The sequence below is a fragment of the Prionailurus bengalensis genome, chromosome A3 (assembly GCF_016509475.1).
Source record: "Prionailurus bengalensis isolate Pbe53 chromosome A3, Fcat_Pben_1.1_paternal_pri, whole genome shotgun sequence".
Classification (NCBI taxonomy): domain Eukaryota; kingdom Metazoa; phylum Chordata; class Mammalia; order Carnivora; family Felidae; genus Prionailurus; species Prionailurus bengalensis.
In genome coordinates this window covers 73,969,004-73,987,168 of record NC_057354.1, presented here as the reverse complement: position 1 = coordinate 73,987,168, position 18,165 = coordinate 73,969,004, and the positions used below count along the sequence as shown (strand labels likewise).

At 35.7% G+C, this 18,165-nt stretch overlaps 1 protein-coding gene across 2 annotated transcripts in view; it reads left to right on the top strand.

Moving 5' to 3' along the window:
* Positions 1–18,165, top strand: part of CLHC1 (clathrin heavy chain linker domain containing 1) — a 40,930-nt gene that overhangs the window by 4,264 nt on the left and 18,501 nt on the right. For both annotated transcript variants that reach the window (XM_043603402.1, XM_043603403.1), the window contains exons 2-8: positions 302–560; positions 4,948–5,135; positions 8,940–9,073; positions 10,506–10,707; positions 10,814–10,926; positions 12,012–12,096; positions 13,820–13,926. In XM_043603402.1, coding sequence (XP_043459337.1) covers positions 384–560; positions 4,948–5,135; positions 8,940–9,073; positions 10,506–10,707; positions 10,814–10,926; positions 12,012–12,096; positions 13,820–13,926 — 1,006 coding nt within the window. In that variant the 5' untranslated portion in view covers positions 302–383. The remainder of the gene's footprint in view (positions 1–301; positions 561–4,947; positions 5,136–8,939; positions 9,074–10,505; positions 10,708–10,813; positions 10,927–12,011; positions 12,097–13,819; positions 13,927–18,165) is intronic.

The following is an 18,165-nucleotide window of genomic DNA, read 5'->3' as shown; positions in this document are numbered from 1 at the left end:
AATCATCCAATTACATGATACGGAGGCTTGGTTACTAAGAAAAGAGCTCTTTATTGACTGGTGTTTGGTATTTCTGCCCTAGAGGTATAGCACTTGACAGTAAAATAGATTAGACTTTTTAATTCATAGGTTGAAATATTTATCTCAGAGTTTCATGGGAAGTTTTTTCCCATGAAAAATACATTTTTAGGCCAGATTTAATTTTTTATAAATTTATTAGAAATGACTTAATTTATTTTAATAAATAAATATTAATTTTATTTTAAGCTTCAGATTAATCATTGGTCTTTTTTTCTTTCAGGCTTATCAAAGTTTTGGCTTTGTTGCAAAAGCCAGTCGAGGCTTAACTGTTCTCTGGTGAACCAGTGTGCAGATTGTGACATATGTCGGTCCAAGAAATAAATAAACATGCAGTTCTCCCTCCTATCATTAGTAGAAGTGACAAGGAATTTTTGGAAAGTATGCAAAGATACATAATTACAGAAACTGAAAGAGTGGGCTGTAATGAGGAAGGACCTGCTGATGAATATTACATCATATACCGAAATGTTTTTGATAAGGTATCATAATGCTATTTTAAGATTATGGAGTTTTCTTGTGGTAGAAAGGGTCTGTCTTGACAACTGAGGCAATATTCCTGCCTTAGTAACATCACTGATTGTTTGATTAAACTTCATTTGTCAATTTTGAGAAGTTCATCCAGTGTATTGGAAAGGGATTAATGGGGAAAGTACAGTGCTGGATTTCTATCATAGATAGTTATCGAGTGGTTTGATTGTTTTAGCTTAAGTGCAGGCTATCAGTGTTTGAACAATAATTTAGTGGTATCTTCTAACATCATTTTGGCCTTCTATCTGAAAATATCTTACTTGTTAGGAATTGGGCTGCAAGGCAGGAACCTGGTGGTGTTTTGGGTTTCTGATATCGCTAGAGTCTTGGCTTAGATTTGATCTAGCATATTAAATTGGAACCCCTTGTGAGTTAGAGATCTAGATAGGTCCAGTGAACAAGAGGTTTGACTGGACTCAACACTGGAAATACAGAGATGAGTTTAGAAAATGTTATGGCTTTATATAACATTTGATTCGCACTCTCTCAAAAATGAATAAATGTTTTTTAAAAATAGAATTCACACAGATACATAAGAGTATAAAGTAAATAGTCTTCTTTTTAAGTTTATTTATTTATTTTGAGAGAGCGAATCCCAAGCAGGCTGTGTACTGTCAGTGCAGAGACCAACTTGGGTCCTGAACCCAGGAATTGTGAGACTGTGACCTGAGCTGAAAGCAAGAGTCCAATACTTAACTGACTGACACGGCCAGGCACCCCAGAAGCAATCTTTTCTTTCTTTAAAAAAATTTTTTTTAACATTTATTTACTGTTGAGAGAGAGAGAGAGAGAGAGAGAGAGAGAGCTCACGCGAGCAACAGCTTGTGTGTACGAGCTGGGGAGGGGCAGAGAGAAGGGGAACAGAGGATCCCAAGCGGGCTCTGCATTGACAGCAGTGAGCCTGTTGTTGGGTTTGAACTCACAAACTGTGAGATCGTGACCTGAGCTGAAGTCAGAAGCTTAACCACCTGAGCCACCAGGCATTCCAGAAACAAGTCTTTTCTTTTAAGTCATCTAGAAAAATTATCTTTCAGAATTGGTACATTGGCAAATTAACTTCATTTTGTATGTTATGATCAATGATACTGCTTTTGGTTTTTGAGTCATTAAGGAATGTATTGGATAAATGTTTAAAAGTAGTGTTTTGAATGGGTTTCGTAAATATCAAGAATCATACTAAGACTCTACTTATCTGAAATCAGAGGAGAGTTATAACTGTGACATGTTTATCTTTGCATGCCCAAATGCTGGCACTTGTCAGAAGGTTTCTTCTTCTTTTTTAATTAAAATGTTTTAATGTTAATTTATTTTTGAGAGAGATAGTGTGAGTGGGGCAGAGAGAGAGGGGGACAGAGGACCTGCAGAGGGCTCTGCTAATTTGTCAGAAGTTTTCATACATGAAGAATTGTCTGCTTTAAATTAGCATGGTTCTAGTGAAGTCATTCTGGAGGTGGTGTTGATAAATTTAATTCTTAGAGAAAAGACATGAGATTATATAAAAGGGAATAGACTACATCTATAGTCCTGTTTTCCCTAGCCTTTTCAGTGTTCCTCTGAAATCTGTGTTTTCTAGCAAGATTTCCATGTGGACTATCTGTCCATTGTACAGTTATAAATGATACATTTGTGCCTTGTAAAGAATCCTATTCTTCAGGACTGAGAGGGTATCTGAAATAGAAATTATTTGGTGCTTAAAGAAACTTTTCTTCTGCTTTCTCTAGATAATCTGTTTTTCCATTTTCATGTTATTCCAGCATATTTGATTGTTAATTAACTATTAATGACTGCCTTCTCTAATCTTCCTTCCCTCTTGGAAGGATCTAATTGGGAAAAGATGAAAGTATTAACTTGCATCTCTGAATACTTGGAATCAGAGAACTGATATGAAATTCTGCTTAAAATCACAGAGGATTTGTCCTGGAGAGCTGTGCCTGAATCAAAACAAGGAGCACCTGAGATTCTATTCTGATAATAAGAATTGAGTGTGGGTTTAGAGAGAGGCAAAGACTTAGTAAGCAAGGAAGACCAAAGCTAGGAGGAGTGAGCTTCTACAGAAATGGTGAATTATGGAGGCAACTTGCTCTGGAAAGTGGCTAGCTTTTGTGTCTCTGGAAGCACGTACATATAGTCTGTGTTCATCAGTAGGGGCTGAGGTGGAATGGCTGCCATTCCTCTTCTCCCTCAGATCTCTGTACTTGGTAAGTATAGCTCTGGCTTCCTGAGTTTAATGCAAATTTGAGTGTCAAACTTAAATGATATAGAGGCCAATAGGCCATATAAAAGAGTTACGTGGGTTGGTTATAAGAAAAGAAATCACGAGGACTCTGATAAAACGAACAAATTCAATTGAAAGCTCCAGCTCATTATTGCCGTTAAGGAATGGTGGTTCTTGTTGGTAGATGTTTCAGAATTTTCAAGAGAAGCTAGAAATACAGTTTTTGGTGAAATTTCCTACATTTAAAAATACTCTGTGAGTCAAGCAAAACTGGATTCTACCTGTAGCATGCCAGTGTGCTTCCTTTACTTTTATGTGTTTTCTATGCATTCTTAAAGGTTCCCATGAGTGTTCCTCTGAAATCTGTGTCTTTTAGCAACAGATGTGGGAGCTGATTGTAGTGTCACAACGTCTGTTTTCTTACCATTAATGTATCTTAGTTATATTGGATTGTTGTGGCGTGTCCTAGAGGCATGGGAAGTGGAGGATGGCCAGAAACAGGAGGGTATTTAATTTGGAAGACTACAGACTAATGCCCTCTGTCTTATTAAAAGTTCCTGGGTGGCTGCCCTCCTGATTTGAATAGCTGGGGAATATGGTAAAGTATGTCAAAAATATGGTAAATATGTTAAAAAGACAATCAGGGGGTGCCTGCATGGCTTAGTTGGTTAGGCATCTGACTTTGGCTCAGGTCATGATCTCGTCATTCCTGAGTTTGAGCCCTGAATTGGGCTCTGTGCTAACAGCTCAGAGCCTGGAGCCTGCTTCAGATTCTGTGTCTCCCTCTCTCTCTCTCTGCTCCTCCCCACTCACATTCTGTCTCTGTCTTTCTCACAAATAAATAAACATTAAAAAAAAAAAAAAGACAACCAGTATTTCCCACTCACATATCCTCTCCTGGTATTTACCATTGATCAGTAATCTCCTTAAATTATTTCTTTTTTTTTTTTTTTTTAAATTTTTTTTTTTTCAACGTTTATTTATTTTTGGGACAGAGAGAGACAGAGCATGAACAGGGGAGGGGCAGAGAGAGAGGGAGACACAGAATCGGAAACAGGCTCCAGGCTCTGAGCCATCAGCCCAGAGCCCGACGCGGGGCTCGAACTCACGGACCGTGAGATCATGACCTGGCTGAAGTCGGACGCTTAACCGACTGCGCCACCCAGGCGCCCCATCCTTAAATTATTTCTTGATAGACCAGATATCTTGTAGACCAGATAATATTTTCTAGATATTGTTTAACAAAAAACCAATGGAGGATAACAGAGACTAAAGATGTAGCAGGGATAGATAGCATTATTATAGCTTTCAGAGAAAATTATGAATTGATCACATCTATTCCCTGTACATAGAATTTGTAAACCATAAATTCATAACTTTTTTTGTTTTTTAACTTTCTTAAAATGTTTCTTATTTACTTTTGCATGGGTAATGCATACACAAGATTAACAGAAAGAAAAAGAAAGAAACAAAGAAACACGGAAAGAAAGGAAAAGAACTAGAAAACCAGTAAAGAATAGATAATGGAAAGAAGTCAGGTCCTTTTCATCTCAGACCCTGCTTTTTCTTTGCTTCTTTGCAGGCACCCACTGTTTCTATTTTCTTTTGTTATCCTTCTTGAGATAGTCTGTACCTGTATACACCATAGGAAACTATGAATATGTAGTGGGTTTTGGTACCATTTGGTAATTGAGAGTATTAGTAGGAGCTCATAGGTTAGAAAAACAGAGAGGTAAAGGGAATCCAAGATTTTAAGGTCTGAATGAAGTCAGAAACTAAATTTAGAAATAGTAAGGGATGATAGGTAATTATATTTAAAATATCTATAATTGAAAAATTAGATCTCATATTGGTTTTAACTGACATCATATAATGTTTGTGTTCATATTAAGTAAAGCAAAAATATTTAAGCTCACAGTATTATGATTCACAAAATACATATTCAGTAAATGTTAATTGTCTTTAATACTCAGTCACATTTGACTGGAAATTAAAGTTTAAGACTTCTAATTGCTCATCATGTTTTATTTAAGAAATAATCTACAATGCTGTTTGCAAGGCTTTTTGTTCCATCATCTTCTAGAAAAAAATTGAGTACCATAGGCAGAAAAATCATATTTCAGGTAATAGAGTATGTCACTGCATACAAACCCATTCTTACTTCAATCAAAAAAGAATATGATGACTTTATTGAGACAATAAAGGAAAGCCAAAAGACTGCATTTTGTCTTCATGGAAAACTTAAAGCTTTGGCAGCAGAGCCCATAGCATTGGTATATCACAGGAAAAGAACAATCCAACTTGAAGCAAAGTAAGTATATTAGTAAGTAGCCCAAAAGATGATGTTACTTGGTTATATTAACTAGTCACTGTAACTAAAACCAGTGGTTCTCAGTCTTTGTGAATTTCTATTTAATTTAATTTTATTTGTTTTAAACAGATATGGGTTTTTTTGGATATGGCTTTATTTATTTATTTTAATGTTTATCCATTTGAGAGAGAGCGAGAGTGCAAGTGGGAGAGGGGCAGAGAGAGAGAGACAAAGAATATGAAGCAAGCTCCACGGTCTGAGCTGTCACCATAGATCCGGACTCAGGGCTTGAACCCACGAACCATAGAATCATGACCTGAGCTGAAGTCGGATGTTTAACCTACTGAACCACCCAGGCACCCCTCAATTTTATTTTAAAGCTATATTTTTATGTGACCTTTCCTACCAACTTGAAATAACTAAATTTTTTACTTCTTTCAAGTGAAAGATAATAATTTTATTGGAGAATTTTTTAATATCTCTTAGGATAATTGGAGGCACATTGTAGTATTATAAAATGAAGGATGCGGATAATTGCTCCAGGTAATTTCTTATGTCGAAGATTTGATAGTACAATTTCACGATTACTGTCGGAATTAGAGCACTTAATCCTCTGAAGCACAACAGTACGTAATTTGGGAAGGGATAAGATGCTTTCTTGTTGAGTAGTGTTATATTTTCAAGTATTCCATTTGGTAAATAATGGGTACATGATTTTTATAGATTATATCAAATCATCTTGGAAAACTATGCAAAATTTGACCTCCATTTCTGGTAATAAAGTTGGCTAGATGTTGAGATAGATCTTTTTATTTGGGAAAAATGCTACCTAAAATATTTTTTAAAAATCTTTTTAAAAGTAAACAGGAAGCTGGCAAATGAGTAAGAGATTATCAGTGCGAAATTATAATAAAAGGTAAGAGGAGCAGTAATGCTTCTTTGGCCCTGAGAGCCCTTGTTAAAACTAGTGACTATAAGCTTCAGGGGGACAAAAGACAAAGCCTAGGATCTATCCAAGGGTCCAGTCTACTGAGAAATCCTCATCATATAAAGCTGGGACATTAAAGGGCTATACCCTTGTAGAGTGAACCAGAAGTAAACTGCTCAACCCTTGGAGACTGCATAGAAAGTTGCGTTCTGTTCAGCAGAATGCTAATGAATGTGGGTCTTATTTTTAGGGTGATGAAATATTCTGGATCCAGAAGTCATAGTGTTAGAACTCTGAATATACTAAAATTCACTGAGTTGTATACAAGGGTGGATTTAAGGTATATGAATGATATTCAATATAGCTATTATAAAAAAAAGGAGGATCCATCCATGGAGGATGGAGTGAGAAAGTCCTGGCTAATCAGAATTCAGAAGAGGGGCACCTGGGTGGCTCAGTCAGTTGAACATCCGTCTTGGGCTCAGGTCATAATCTCTCAGTCTGTGAGTTCAAGCCCTACGTCAGGCTCTGTGCTGAGACCTCAGAGCCTGGAGCCTCTTTCCGATTCTGTCTCTCTCTCTCTCTCTGCCTCTCCCCCACTCATGCTGTGTCTCTTAATGCCTCAAAAATAAAGATAAACATTAAAAAAAATTAAAAAAAAAAGAATTCAGGGGCGCCTGGGTGGCGCAGTCGGTTAAGCGTCCGACTTCAGCCAGGTCACGATCTTGCGGTCCGTGAGTTCAAGCCCCGCGTCGGGCTCTGGGCTGATGGCTCAGAGCCTGGAGCCTGTTTCCGATTCTGTGTCTCCCTCTCTCTCTGCCCCTCCCCCGTTCATGCTCTGTCTCTCTCTGTCCCAAAAATAAATAAAAACGTTGAAAAAAAAATTAAAAAAAAAAAAAAAAGAATTCAGAAGAGAATACTTGTGATGAGCACTGAGTGATGTATGGAATTGTTGAATCACTATATTGTACATCTGTGACCAAATAACACTATGTTAACTATAATGGATTAAAGTAAAAAAAAAAAAAAAAAAGAATAATGGGACAATGTTTGAAGAGATAATGGCTGAAAATTTTCAAGACCTGATGGGAGATAGCAATTCACAGATTCAAGAAGCCTCCAAAATCCCAAGCATTATAAATAATAAGAGATTCTCAACTAGATTTATCACAGTGAAACTGTCAAAGATAAAAAGATCCTAAAAGTAGTTATAGAAAGGAGCAACAATTAGATACCTTTGCATTAGTGTTATAACATATATTAGAATTTCATTCCTTTTTATGGCTGAATAATATTCCATTGTATGAATATACCATATTTTGTTTATTTTTTGATGGATACTTGGGTTGTTTCTACCTCTGTCTATTGTGAACAATGCCTCTGAACATTTATGTACAAGTATCTGAGTCCCTGCTTTCAATTCTTTTGGAAGTCTGTTTACTTTTAATATGCTCTTCTTCCACAAGCTTAACGTTGTTGGATGAAAGCCAAAGGATGTTTTATTTCTACAGTCCCTCTTTCATAAATGCTGCAGGCTCTTACTCAGCCATCTGTAGTCACCAGGAATTCTGTATAGTAATCAGATGTAGGCAGCAGTTTTGTACTGACAAATGTGTTTTTAATTTGCCAAAAACTCTGACATTTATGTATCTAACTTATTTTAATCTGTTACTTCTTCCCTGGGCCAACATATCAGTGATAAGATAGGCAGTGAACTTCAAATAATGCTTAAAAGAAATTTATATCTACCTCTTGGTCTTTAAGATCCCCATTTCTGGAATAAGTCAGTTTTATCTCAAAGAAGTAAATATCGTTCCTCCTGCTCTAGGATCAAAATTACTATAGGAGGCTGAATAATTGCCTTAAAGATACCAGGTCCTAATCCTGAGAACCTGGAAATTTGCTTTATTTGGAAAAAGGGCCTTTACAGATGTTATTACATTAAGGATCTTGAGATAGGGAGATTATCCAGGTGGACCCTAAATACAATCACAAGTGTTCTTATAAAAGAGAGGCAGAAGGAGTGTTGACAGGCAGAAGGGGAGAAGGCAGTGTGACCACTAAGGCAGAGATTGAAGTGATGTAGCCATGGAAGGCCAGCAGCCCCCAGAAGTTGGAAGAGGCAAGGAACAGATTCTTCCCTAGAGCTTCTAGAGGAAGTGTAGCCCTTTGATTTTGGCCCAGTGTTGCTGATTTTGGATTTCTGATCTCTGGAACTGTGAGAGAATAAATTTCTGTTGTTTTAAGCTACCAATAAGTTTTTTGGCAATTTGTTATAGCAGCCACAGGAAACTAATACAATTATAAAAATAATTTTAATTGCAAAGGTAATTTTCAACTATTGGAAGTAGACATAGTACTTTGTGGCCAGATTATTATGTTTTACACATACAAATTTCCAGTGAGGTTGTGAATCAGGGTAAGATTTTATTGATGCTCTGAAAGAAAACTGTTCCTCACTAGTGAGGTTAATTAACTTTTTATGGGCATTGTTTTTTTTTTTTTTTTTAATTTTTTAAATGTTTGTTTATTTTTTGAGAGAGAGAGAGAGAGCATGAGCAGGGAAGGGGCAGAGAGAGAGGGAGACACAAAAACCAAAGCAGTCTCCAGGCTCTGAGCTGTCAGCCCAGAGCCTGACGTGGGGCTCAGACTCATGAGCCGTGAGATTATGACCTGAGCCAAAGTCAGAAACTTAACCAACTGAGTCACCCAGGCGCCCCATTTATGGGCATTGTTTTATAAACCTCCACCTAAGTCCATAATGGTTCAAAATTATAATTAGCCAAAATAATGATTTAACCTGTTTTACTTTAAATCTTATGATTAAGTAACTAAATTCATTGAGAGAAATATAAGAAAGCCTTTCTGTTTTTCAGAATGAGGGTTATTGAAAATAATTCCTCACAAATTCAATTGCAAATAGACCAAATGAAGCAACTTAGGGCAGAGTATGACGCAAAAGAAGCAAAATATCATACTTTCTCCAAAGATCCTTCAAAACCTATTCCAGGTACTGTATTTTGTTTAAAATATTTAAAATTCCAACTGTTTTCAGTTATTACCTATTACACAAATTACTATATATGTGCTGCAGTGTGTATATCTTGAAGTGTACAAGGACTTCAGCCAGACTTTACAAACAGCTTCTGACAGGACTCCAGGTTGATTGACATTGATGTCAGTATTCACTGGTTCTTCATCTTCAGCTAAGTCACATTTTAAGAAACTTTGGAGTATATCCTGGAATTCGTCAGGAGTTGACAAGTTTTTATGATGAATGGATAGAAGAATTGCAAATATTCATCCTGAAGAAAAGGACGACTTTGAGAATAGATAACTGTATTAAAAACTTTTAAGGGTTTCACCCAGTGTTTATCCAGAGGCAGAGTCCATTGGTGGAAATTTTAGGAAGTCACTCTGGTTTCAGTAGAAGAAGCTATGTCTTGAAGACAATGAGCTGCTCCATAACACAGCATTTCACCTGAGTTTGGTTGATCATCCTGTGTTTGGTGGAAGCAGGGACTAGATTCACTTCAAATATAAAATTATGATTATCAAATTACAAATAAGGTACATATGAATAAGGAGAGAATAAGTCAAATTGATTAAATGCTGAGAGGATTCAGGGTAAGGGAATGATTAAAAATTGAGTAGCATTAATCCAGGGGAGTTTCTGGGAGAGAATTTTGAGGTATGCCTTTTAAAGGCAACAATTTGGGGCGCCTGGGTAGCTCAGTCAGTTAAGCATCCGACTCTTGATTTAAGCTAGGGTTGGAATCTCACAGTTCATGAGTTCGACCCCCAAGTTAGGCTCTGCACTGACAGCTCAAAACCTGCTTGGGATTCTCTCTCTCCCTCTCCCTCTCCCCACCCCCTCAAAAATAAACATTAAAATAATAATAATAATAATAAGGTAACAATTGGCCTGAATAAGGGAATCATTTTAAGTATGTGTGAGTGGGTTGTTAAGAATAACGAATACAGGGGGCAATGAGGAAGAGAGGAGTGAAGGTTTAGCAAATGTTATAAGCTTTGCATTGGAAAGAATAAACATTACCCTGGGGCTTACTATAGTAGATGAATGAAAGATTTGGCTAGAGAGAAATCTTCGGACAAAAATCCTGACTTGTTAGGCAGAAACTCTTAGTGGTATTGAGTCGCATTGATATTTAAGAGGCTTGCAAGGTGTGTCAATGAGGTCATTAAAACTTTTTAAGATACTCAGGTTTGGACAATCAGTCTTCATTGATGATATGTTTAAAACTGCTACACATTTAAAATTGTATGCTAATTCTGTTTATGTTCTGTAAGTTATAAGTTCATGCTATCATTTTTTAATTATTTCATAACATAGTAAACTGATTTATTTTGGTAAAACTTGCTGTTTGAGCACTAGTTACCCCGCATGGTTTGGCTTGTTTGATTTGTTCCCTTTTCCCTAGGCATGACTCTCCAAGAATCCGTCAGTTTAGATGCTCTCACTAAGTACCTGAAACATCTTGAAGATAAATATGCCGAAATTAAACAGGTTATGTTGAAAAAATATGTACCAGTTCAGAGGAAGGCAGATTTAGATGAGGAAATGATGGTGACATTAAAACGGAGAGATTTAGCTGAAAATTTAAACAAAGAATTACAGTTTCGGTATGAAGATTGCTTGTATATTTTTTAAGTTTGAAGCTTTTATTTATGTTTATTCTAATATTGTATTTGATTTTAGGTTCAGTGTTTTGATTTTTTTTCTTTGTAGTCATCAAAGACTGCAGATTATTTCAAATGCACTTACTTCATGGGTAAAATCTGATATGAGCAGCTCATTTCAAGATTTCGTGGAGCAAATTCAGAAAACTAAAGATTTACATGGTAATTTATCTGTATTTTTTAATTACCAAAAATAATGGAAAACATCATCTTTTCCCCCAGAAAGCTAAAGGGTGATGACTTTTCTAGGCTAAGTTTGAAGAAATAAAAAATGTACTTACTTCTGTTAGCTCTCTATTACCCTATGGGCTTTTTCCTTCAACAGCTAACACATAATTGGTAAACAGAGGATGTGGTAAGCCAAAGGGAGAAAGCTAAAAATGTACCTGATAATAAAGGAGAGAGGGACAGGGAGGCCACTTATTTTAAGAAGAGGTTGGTGCTGGGGACACCTGGGTGGCTCAGTCGGTTAAGTGTCTGACTTCAGCTTAGGTCATGATCTCACGGTTTGTGGGTTTGAGCCTGGCATCAGGCTTTGTGCTGACAGCTGGGAGCCTGGAACCTGCTTCCTTGCTTGCCCCTTCCTTGCTCACACTCTGTCTCTCTCTCTCCAAAAATAAATAAACATTAAAAAATTAAAAAAAAAAAAAAAGAGGTTGGTGCTGTTGGGGCACCTGGGTGGCTTAGTCAGTTAATAGTCTGACTTAGGGCACCTGAGTGGCTCAGTTGGTTGAGCGTCCAACTTTGGCTCAGGTCATGATCTCACAGTTCTTGAGTTCCAGCCCTGAATTGGGCTCTGTGCTGACAGCTCAGAGCCTGGAGCCTGCTTCAGATTCCGTGTCTCCCTCTCTATCTGCTCCCCCCCTCCCCCCCACTATGTCTCTCTGTCTCTAAAAAATGAATACATATTTTAAAAAATAAAAATAAATAAATGAACATTAAAAAACTTAAATAGTCTGACTTGATTTCAGCTCAGATCACAATCTCATGGTTTGTGAGTTTGAGCCCACCTTGGGCTCCACGCTGATGGTGCAGAGCCTGCTTGGCATTCTCTCTCTCCCCCTGTCTCTGCCCCTCCCTCTCTTTCTCTCTCTCAAAAATAAATAAACTTTAAGAAAAATACCCCAAAAGATGAGTTAATTAGAAAAAGAAAAAGAGGTTGGTGCTGTTAGAAACCATAGCATTAAGTTGCTGACATTTTCTATTGATTGATCTTAAATATTCTGTGGTACTTTCAATATTTACAGGTGACCAAGGCATTATTGAGGAACTGCTTGAAGATGATCCAGGCAAGGCAAAAGAAGCTGAAATTTTGCTTTCCTACATTGAAAGGCAAATATTAAATAAATAATTTTAAAAATATCTACATCCAACATGGGGCTTGAACTCACGACCCAAGATCAAGAGTTGTATGTTCTTCTAAATGAGCCACCCAGGCACCCTATGAAAGACAAATTATTTTAAAAGCTTTGGTTTTCCTTGTGAAAATGTTATCACGTTTATGTAATATTTATTTATTTATTAAGTAAATACTTAATATTTATTAAATGTATAGCACTTATTTAGCATCTTGATGAGTTATAGTCTCTAGATTTTGTATTTTTACAGTTTTACTCTACTAAACAAATTAGAAAATAAACTAGAATTAAAATTCTTTATGTAAAAAAAGGTTGGTAGTCTAGGAAATTTTTCAGAGGATATAGGTGACTTGAGTGTTGATTTAAATTTTATGTATACTGTATTTTTTTTTGCATTTCCTAACAATCAGTCTGATGTTAACAAAAATTTTTTGAGAATGTCTTCTTGAGTCAGATTATCCTAACCAATTTAGTCATTTTTTTCCCTCATCATTTCCATCCTATGATGTTTTAAAAAGGTATATTTCGGGGCGCCTGGGTGGCGCAGTCAGTTAAGCGTCCGACTTCAGCCAGGTCATGATCTCGCGGTCCGTGAGTTCGAGCCCCGCGTCAGGCTCTGGGCTGATGGCTCAGAGCCTGGAGCCTGTTTCCGATTCTGTGTCTCCCTCTCTCTCTGCCCCTCCCCCGTTCATGCTCTGTCTCTCTCTGTCCCAAAAATAAATAAACGTTCAAAAAAAAGAAAATTTAAAAAAATGAAAAGGTATATTTCTCCCTCGTACTTAAGTTATTATATAGTGCATAATAGAGGCTTAAGGAGATCTAAGACTTTATTCTTTAAGAGGTTAATTCATAGCATGTGAGGCCAGTATGTAAGGAACATATGTAATATTCCTAGTTTCATATGTTAAATAATTTTTAATTGTCCTATTGATGTGGTACAAAGAAGGGGCAAAGATCATTTTGGGACAGCACCAAAGCCTGTTTTATTTCCTTACACTGTATGCTTCTTCAAGTCTACCAGCTTTAGACATGAGTGAAGAAACTTTGTTGAGGCTAAAAGTTTTATGTATTTTGCTCATTAGTATGACTTTGGTCTTTCTCCTCTAGGGTTTCAAATTCATTTGCAACACTGTAAATCCTGTTTGCCATAGTTTTGTTAATTGTGGGGTAAGGATTGGTTTGAAGACATTTTACCCTAGGAAGAGGAGTAGAGGCTTAAGTTATCTGAACTATTATTTTTTCTTCTTGTGTTAGTCTCATATTTAATTGGGAGTCTGATTTGTGGCAGAGCAACATAAGCTTCACCTCTTGATCTCCAGTTCTGCAGCTATTGTGTTTCAATTACTATTTCCCCTACGTTGAGTCTCTAAGCAGATTGCCCTTCTTTTCCCAATATCTCTTCGTCTAGAGACAACACGAGAGAAAAAAATCTGAGCCCATTTTAAATTCAGTTCAAGTTCTTTCCGTTTTCTGTGTCTTGCAATAAGTACTATAGGAATAAAGTACAGGGTAAGGTTCAAAGGCTGTAAAAAATGACAGAATATTACAGAAAGAAGTGAAAGGGCATCTTTCAGAATGAATGAACGTAGTTATAGTTTTTCTATATTACTGTGTTTAGTCTGTTATAGATATTTCTAATCATTTCTTTTTTGTGTGTACTATTTATTATAATATATAACAAAATTCAATGGTTGTAGGTTCAATGAATTAATGTTGCTTGGTGAATATGAAAAGGCAGCTTGTTTTGCAGCACACAGTCCTAGAAGAATTCTTCAAAACATTGGGACAGTGAATAAATTTAAGGGTAAGCACTTTTCTTTGAACCTTATGTATGTATGCAAATTGCATTTTTTTACCCTGATAGAATGGAAAGAGTTTTGAAGTGGGGACTAAAGAGCTAGGCTTCCAGCCCTATCTCTTCCATTTACTGTTTTTTTAGCTGTCACATTGAAGAATATGATTAGTTTTTCTAAATTAAATGAGAAAATATTTCAAGTATACAGAAAAGTATGAAGAAATATACAACAGCCATGTACTCACTATCAAGATTTAGTAAATGTTAATATTTTGTCAAATTTGCTCTAATTCCTTTTAAGACAGCTTTGTTGTTATAAATTGACATATACACAACACATTGTACATATTTATAGTACACAATTTGATAAGTTTTGACATTTGTATCACCCAAAAGTTCCCTCATTGCTCTCACCTATCCCTCTCTGATTCATCCTCACCCCTCCCATCTCCTTCTATCTGGCCACTTCCCCTTAGTGGCAACTGTTAGTCTGCTTTCAGTCACTGTAGATTAATTTGCATTTCCTAGAATTTTATATAAATGGAATTACAATAGTATGTGATCTTTTTGACTGACTTCTTACATTCAGCATTATTATTTTGAAATTCATCCATGTGTTGTGTCTATCAATAGTTCATTCCTTTTTATTGTTGAGTAGTATTCCATTGGGTGAATACAAATCCTTTATCAGATATATGATTTAAAAATATTTTCTCCCAGTCTGTGGTTTGTCTGTTCAGTCTTTTGGAAGTATCTTTTTAAGACAAGTTGTTTTTTTAAGTTGATTTATTTATTTTTGAGAGAGAGCACACGTGCACACGTGAAAGAGAGAGAGAGGGAGAGAACAGGAGTAGGGGAGGGGCAGAGAGAGGGAGAGAGAAAATCCCAAGCAGGCTGTACACTGTCAGTGCAGAGCTGGACATGGGGCTCAATCATACGAATAGTGACATCATGACCTGAGCAGAAATCAAGAGTTGTATGCTTAACTGAGTGAGCCATCCAGGTGCCTCCTAAGAAAAGTATTAAATTTTGTTGAAATCCAATTTGTGATTTTTTTTTCTTTTATGGATCATGCCTTTAGTGTTATACATAAGAAATCTGTGTCTAATCTTCAGCTTTTAACTCCTATTATTTTTTTTTTGATTTTATGGTTTTAGGTTTACATTATGATTAAGTTTGAGTTAATTTTAATATGTGATGTAACATATGGGTCAAAGTATTTTTTTGGCCTATAACTATCCAATTGTTCCCGGATAGTTGACTTTTTCCACGTAATTGCTTTCATACCTTTGTTGAAAATCAATTGTCTGTATACTTTTAGGTCTAATCTGTTTTGTTGATCTATTTGTTTATCTTGATGCTAATACTACACTGTCTTGATTACTATTGCTTTATAGTAAGTGTTGAAGTCACAGAGAGTGTTAGACTTTAACCTCTGTTTTTCTTTATCAAATTTAATTTGGCTATTCTGGTTCTTTCATGTTTCTATTTAAATATTTAGAATCAGATTGTAAACTTCACAAAAAATTTGCTGGGGATTGCATTTAATCTATAGATCAACTTCAGGAGAATAGACACTGAACAATATTAGTTATTTGGTTCAATGAACCTATAAACTTGGTATATGTCTCCATTTATTTAGTCTTCAAAACTTTCTTTCATCAGTATTTTGTAATTTTCAGTTTTCAGGTCTTTTTTTAACATTGAAAATTTTAGTATTTTACTTAAAAATTTTCAGATATCCATGGGGCGCCTGGGTGGCTCAATCGGTTGAGTGTCCGACTCTTGATTTCAGTTCGGGTCTTGATCCCAGGGTCATGGGACGACCCTGCATCAGGCTCTGTGTTGAATATGGAGGCTGCTTGAGATTCTTTCTCTCTCTTTCTCTCTCTGCCCCTCTCCCCCACTTGCACTTTCTCTCTCTAAAATTAAAAAAAAAAAAAAAAAAAAAAAAAAAAAAGTCAGGCGTCTTACAAATACCCAGGTACTCTTTCTTTGGATGTGTTCTGAAATTGGTGAAGTCAAAAGTGATATTAGTACATTCCTAAGGTTTTTTTCTCTTCTCCCCTTGACTGGATCTGTTCAAAGTATGGGTTATAAGTTTTAGTAGAAATCAAAGCTTGCAATTAATACCCAAATAGGTGTAATTACCAGCAAAATTGGAAAACAGCCAACTTTTATTACTTTTCTAGGCATGTGGATCTTATGCTGAGAAATTCACCAATATTAAGAAAAAAAGAGAAATTCACCAATATTAGACAGGTGGCACTTAACTGAGTATTGCTCAGAATTAAAAAAGTCCTTTTAGGGGTGCCTTGGTGGCTCAGTTGGTTAAGCTTCTGACTTTGGCTCAGGTCATGATCTCACAGTTCTTGAGCTTGAGCCCTGTGTCAGGCTCTGTGCTGACAGCTCAGAGCCTGGAGCCTGCTTCAGATTCGGTGTGTCCCTCTCTCTCTGCCTCTCCCCTGCTCACACTCTGTCTTAAAAATGAATAAATGTTAAAAAAAATTTTTTTTTAAATCCTTTTATTTTAAAACTAAACTGTTTTTAAAAGATGAGACGCTCAGAAGGAAATACGGAGGTATAAATACAGGAGAGATATACTCAATGGAGCTTATAGATACAGATAATTTTTCTAATTATTTTCATTTTAAATGGAAATTTTTGATGTCAAATATATACAGATTGTTTTTATAAAAATTTCCCAAAAAGCCCTTTAAATTCAACAGTTTGAAAAAAATGTTCTTTTATGTTTATCAGAACACAAAAAATTTGTTGCCATATACATAATGCATATGATCATATGTATTTACAGAGATTGCTTGATTGTGAATTGTGTGTAAATGGCCCATCTTATATTTTTGCATGCACAGTTTTCAATATTTTATCCCAGTGGATGTAACAGTGTAATTTTATAGTTTTTATTCAGTGAACTCAAAGTCAAGAAACCATTCCAACAATTATTTACAATTTGATAACTGATTATGAGGTCATGTTACCATGCAGAAGTGAATGATGACATTCTGCATTTTGGGTATTAAACTTAATTTTATGAGTCTGAGGTTTAAATTGGTGTTTATAAAAGTAGCCAAAGCCTAAATGTGATGATAGAAGAGGTTTCTACCATAGAGCCTTTGTAGTTTTGTAAGGGACACAGGAACAAAAAGAATTACATGATTTTTTAATCTGTGTTTAGGTCTTGTACATCTTTTGTCAGATTTATTTTTAAATATTTTATATTTTTTATATTATTATAATTTTTATTTCACATTCCAAAGTTGTTTGTTGCTAGTATATAGAAATACAATTGACTTTTGTGTATTGATCATGTATTCTGTGACATCTTTAAACTTATTTATTAGTTCTAATACTTTTATTGTATATTCCTAGAATTTCTACATAGATAATCACGTCATCAGTTAAGAAAGAGTTCTACTTCTTCCTTTCCAGTATGGATGCCTATTATTTCTTTTACTTGCCTTATTGCACTGGCTCTTCCATTACAGTGTTGAATAGAAGTGGTGAGAGCAGATATTATTGCCTTGTTTTTGATCTTAGAGATAAAGTATTTAGCTTTTCATCATATTAGCTGTAGATTTTTCAACGTTGATGAAATTCCTCTCTATGGTTGGTGAGAATTTTATCAGGGATGAATGTTAGATTTGCTAAATACTTTTTTTACATTTATTGAAATGATTGTGTGGTTTTTGTCCTTTAGCCTATTAATATAACTTACTGCATTCCTGGAGAAAACTCCATGTTTTTGAATAATTTTACTATAACTACAGGGTTGTGTAACATTGCCATAACTTAATTTTAGAACATTTTCATCCTTCCAAAAATAAATTTTGAACCATTAACTCCTCATTTTCTACCTCCTGCTCCCTCTCCAAACCCTAGGTAACCACTAATCCACTTGCTGTCTGTATGGATTTCCTTATTCTGGACCTTTCATGTGAATAGGATCTTGCAAAACATGTTTTTTTGTGATTGACTTCTTTCCCTTAGCATAATGTTTTTGAGGTTCGTTTTTGCTGAACATGAATATTCCATTGCAGGATATATACTGCATTTTGTTCATCCATTTGCCAGTTGATAGTAATTTGGGTTGTTTTTACTTTTTGGCTATTGTGAATAATGCAGCTATGAATATTTGTGTACAAATTTTTATGTAGACATTTGTTTTTATTTCTCTTGGGTAAATTCCTAGGAGGGGAATGGATGGCTCTATGGTAACTTTGTGTTAAC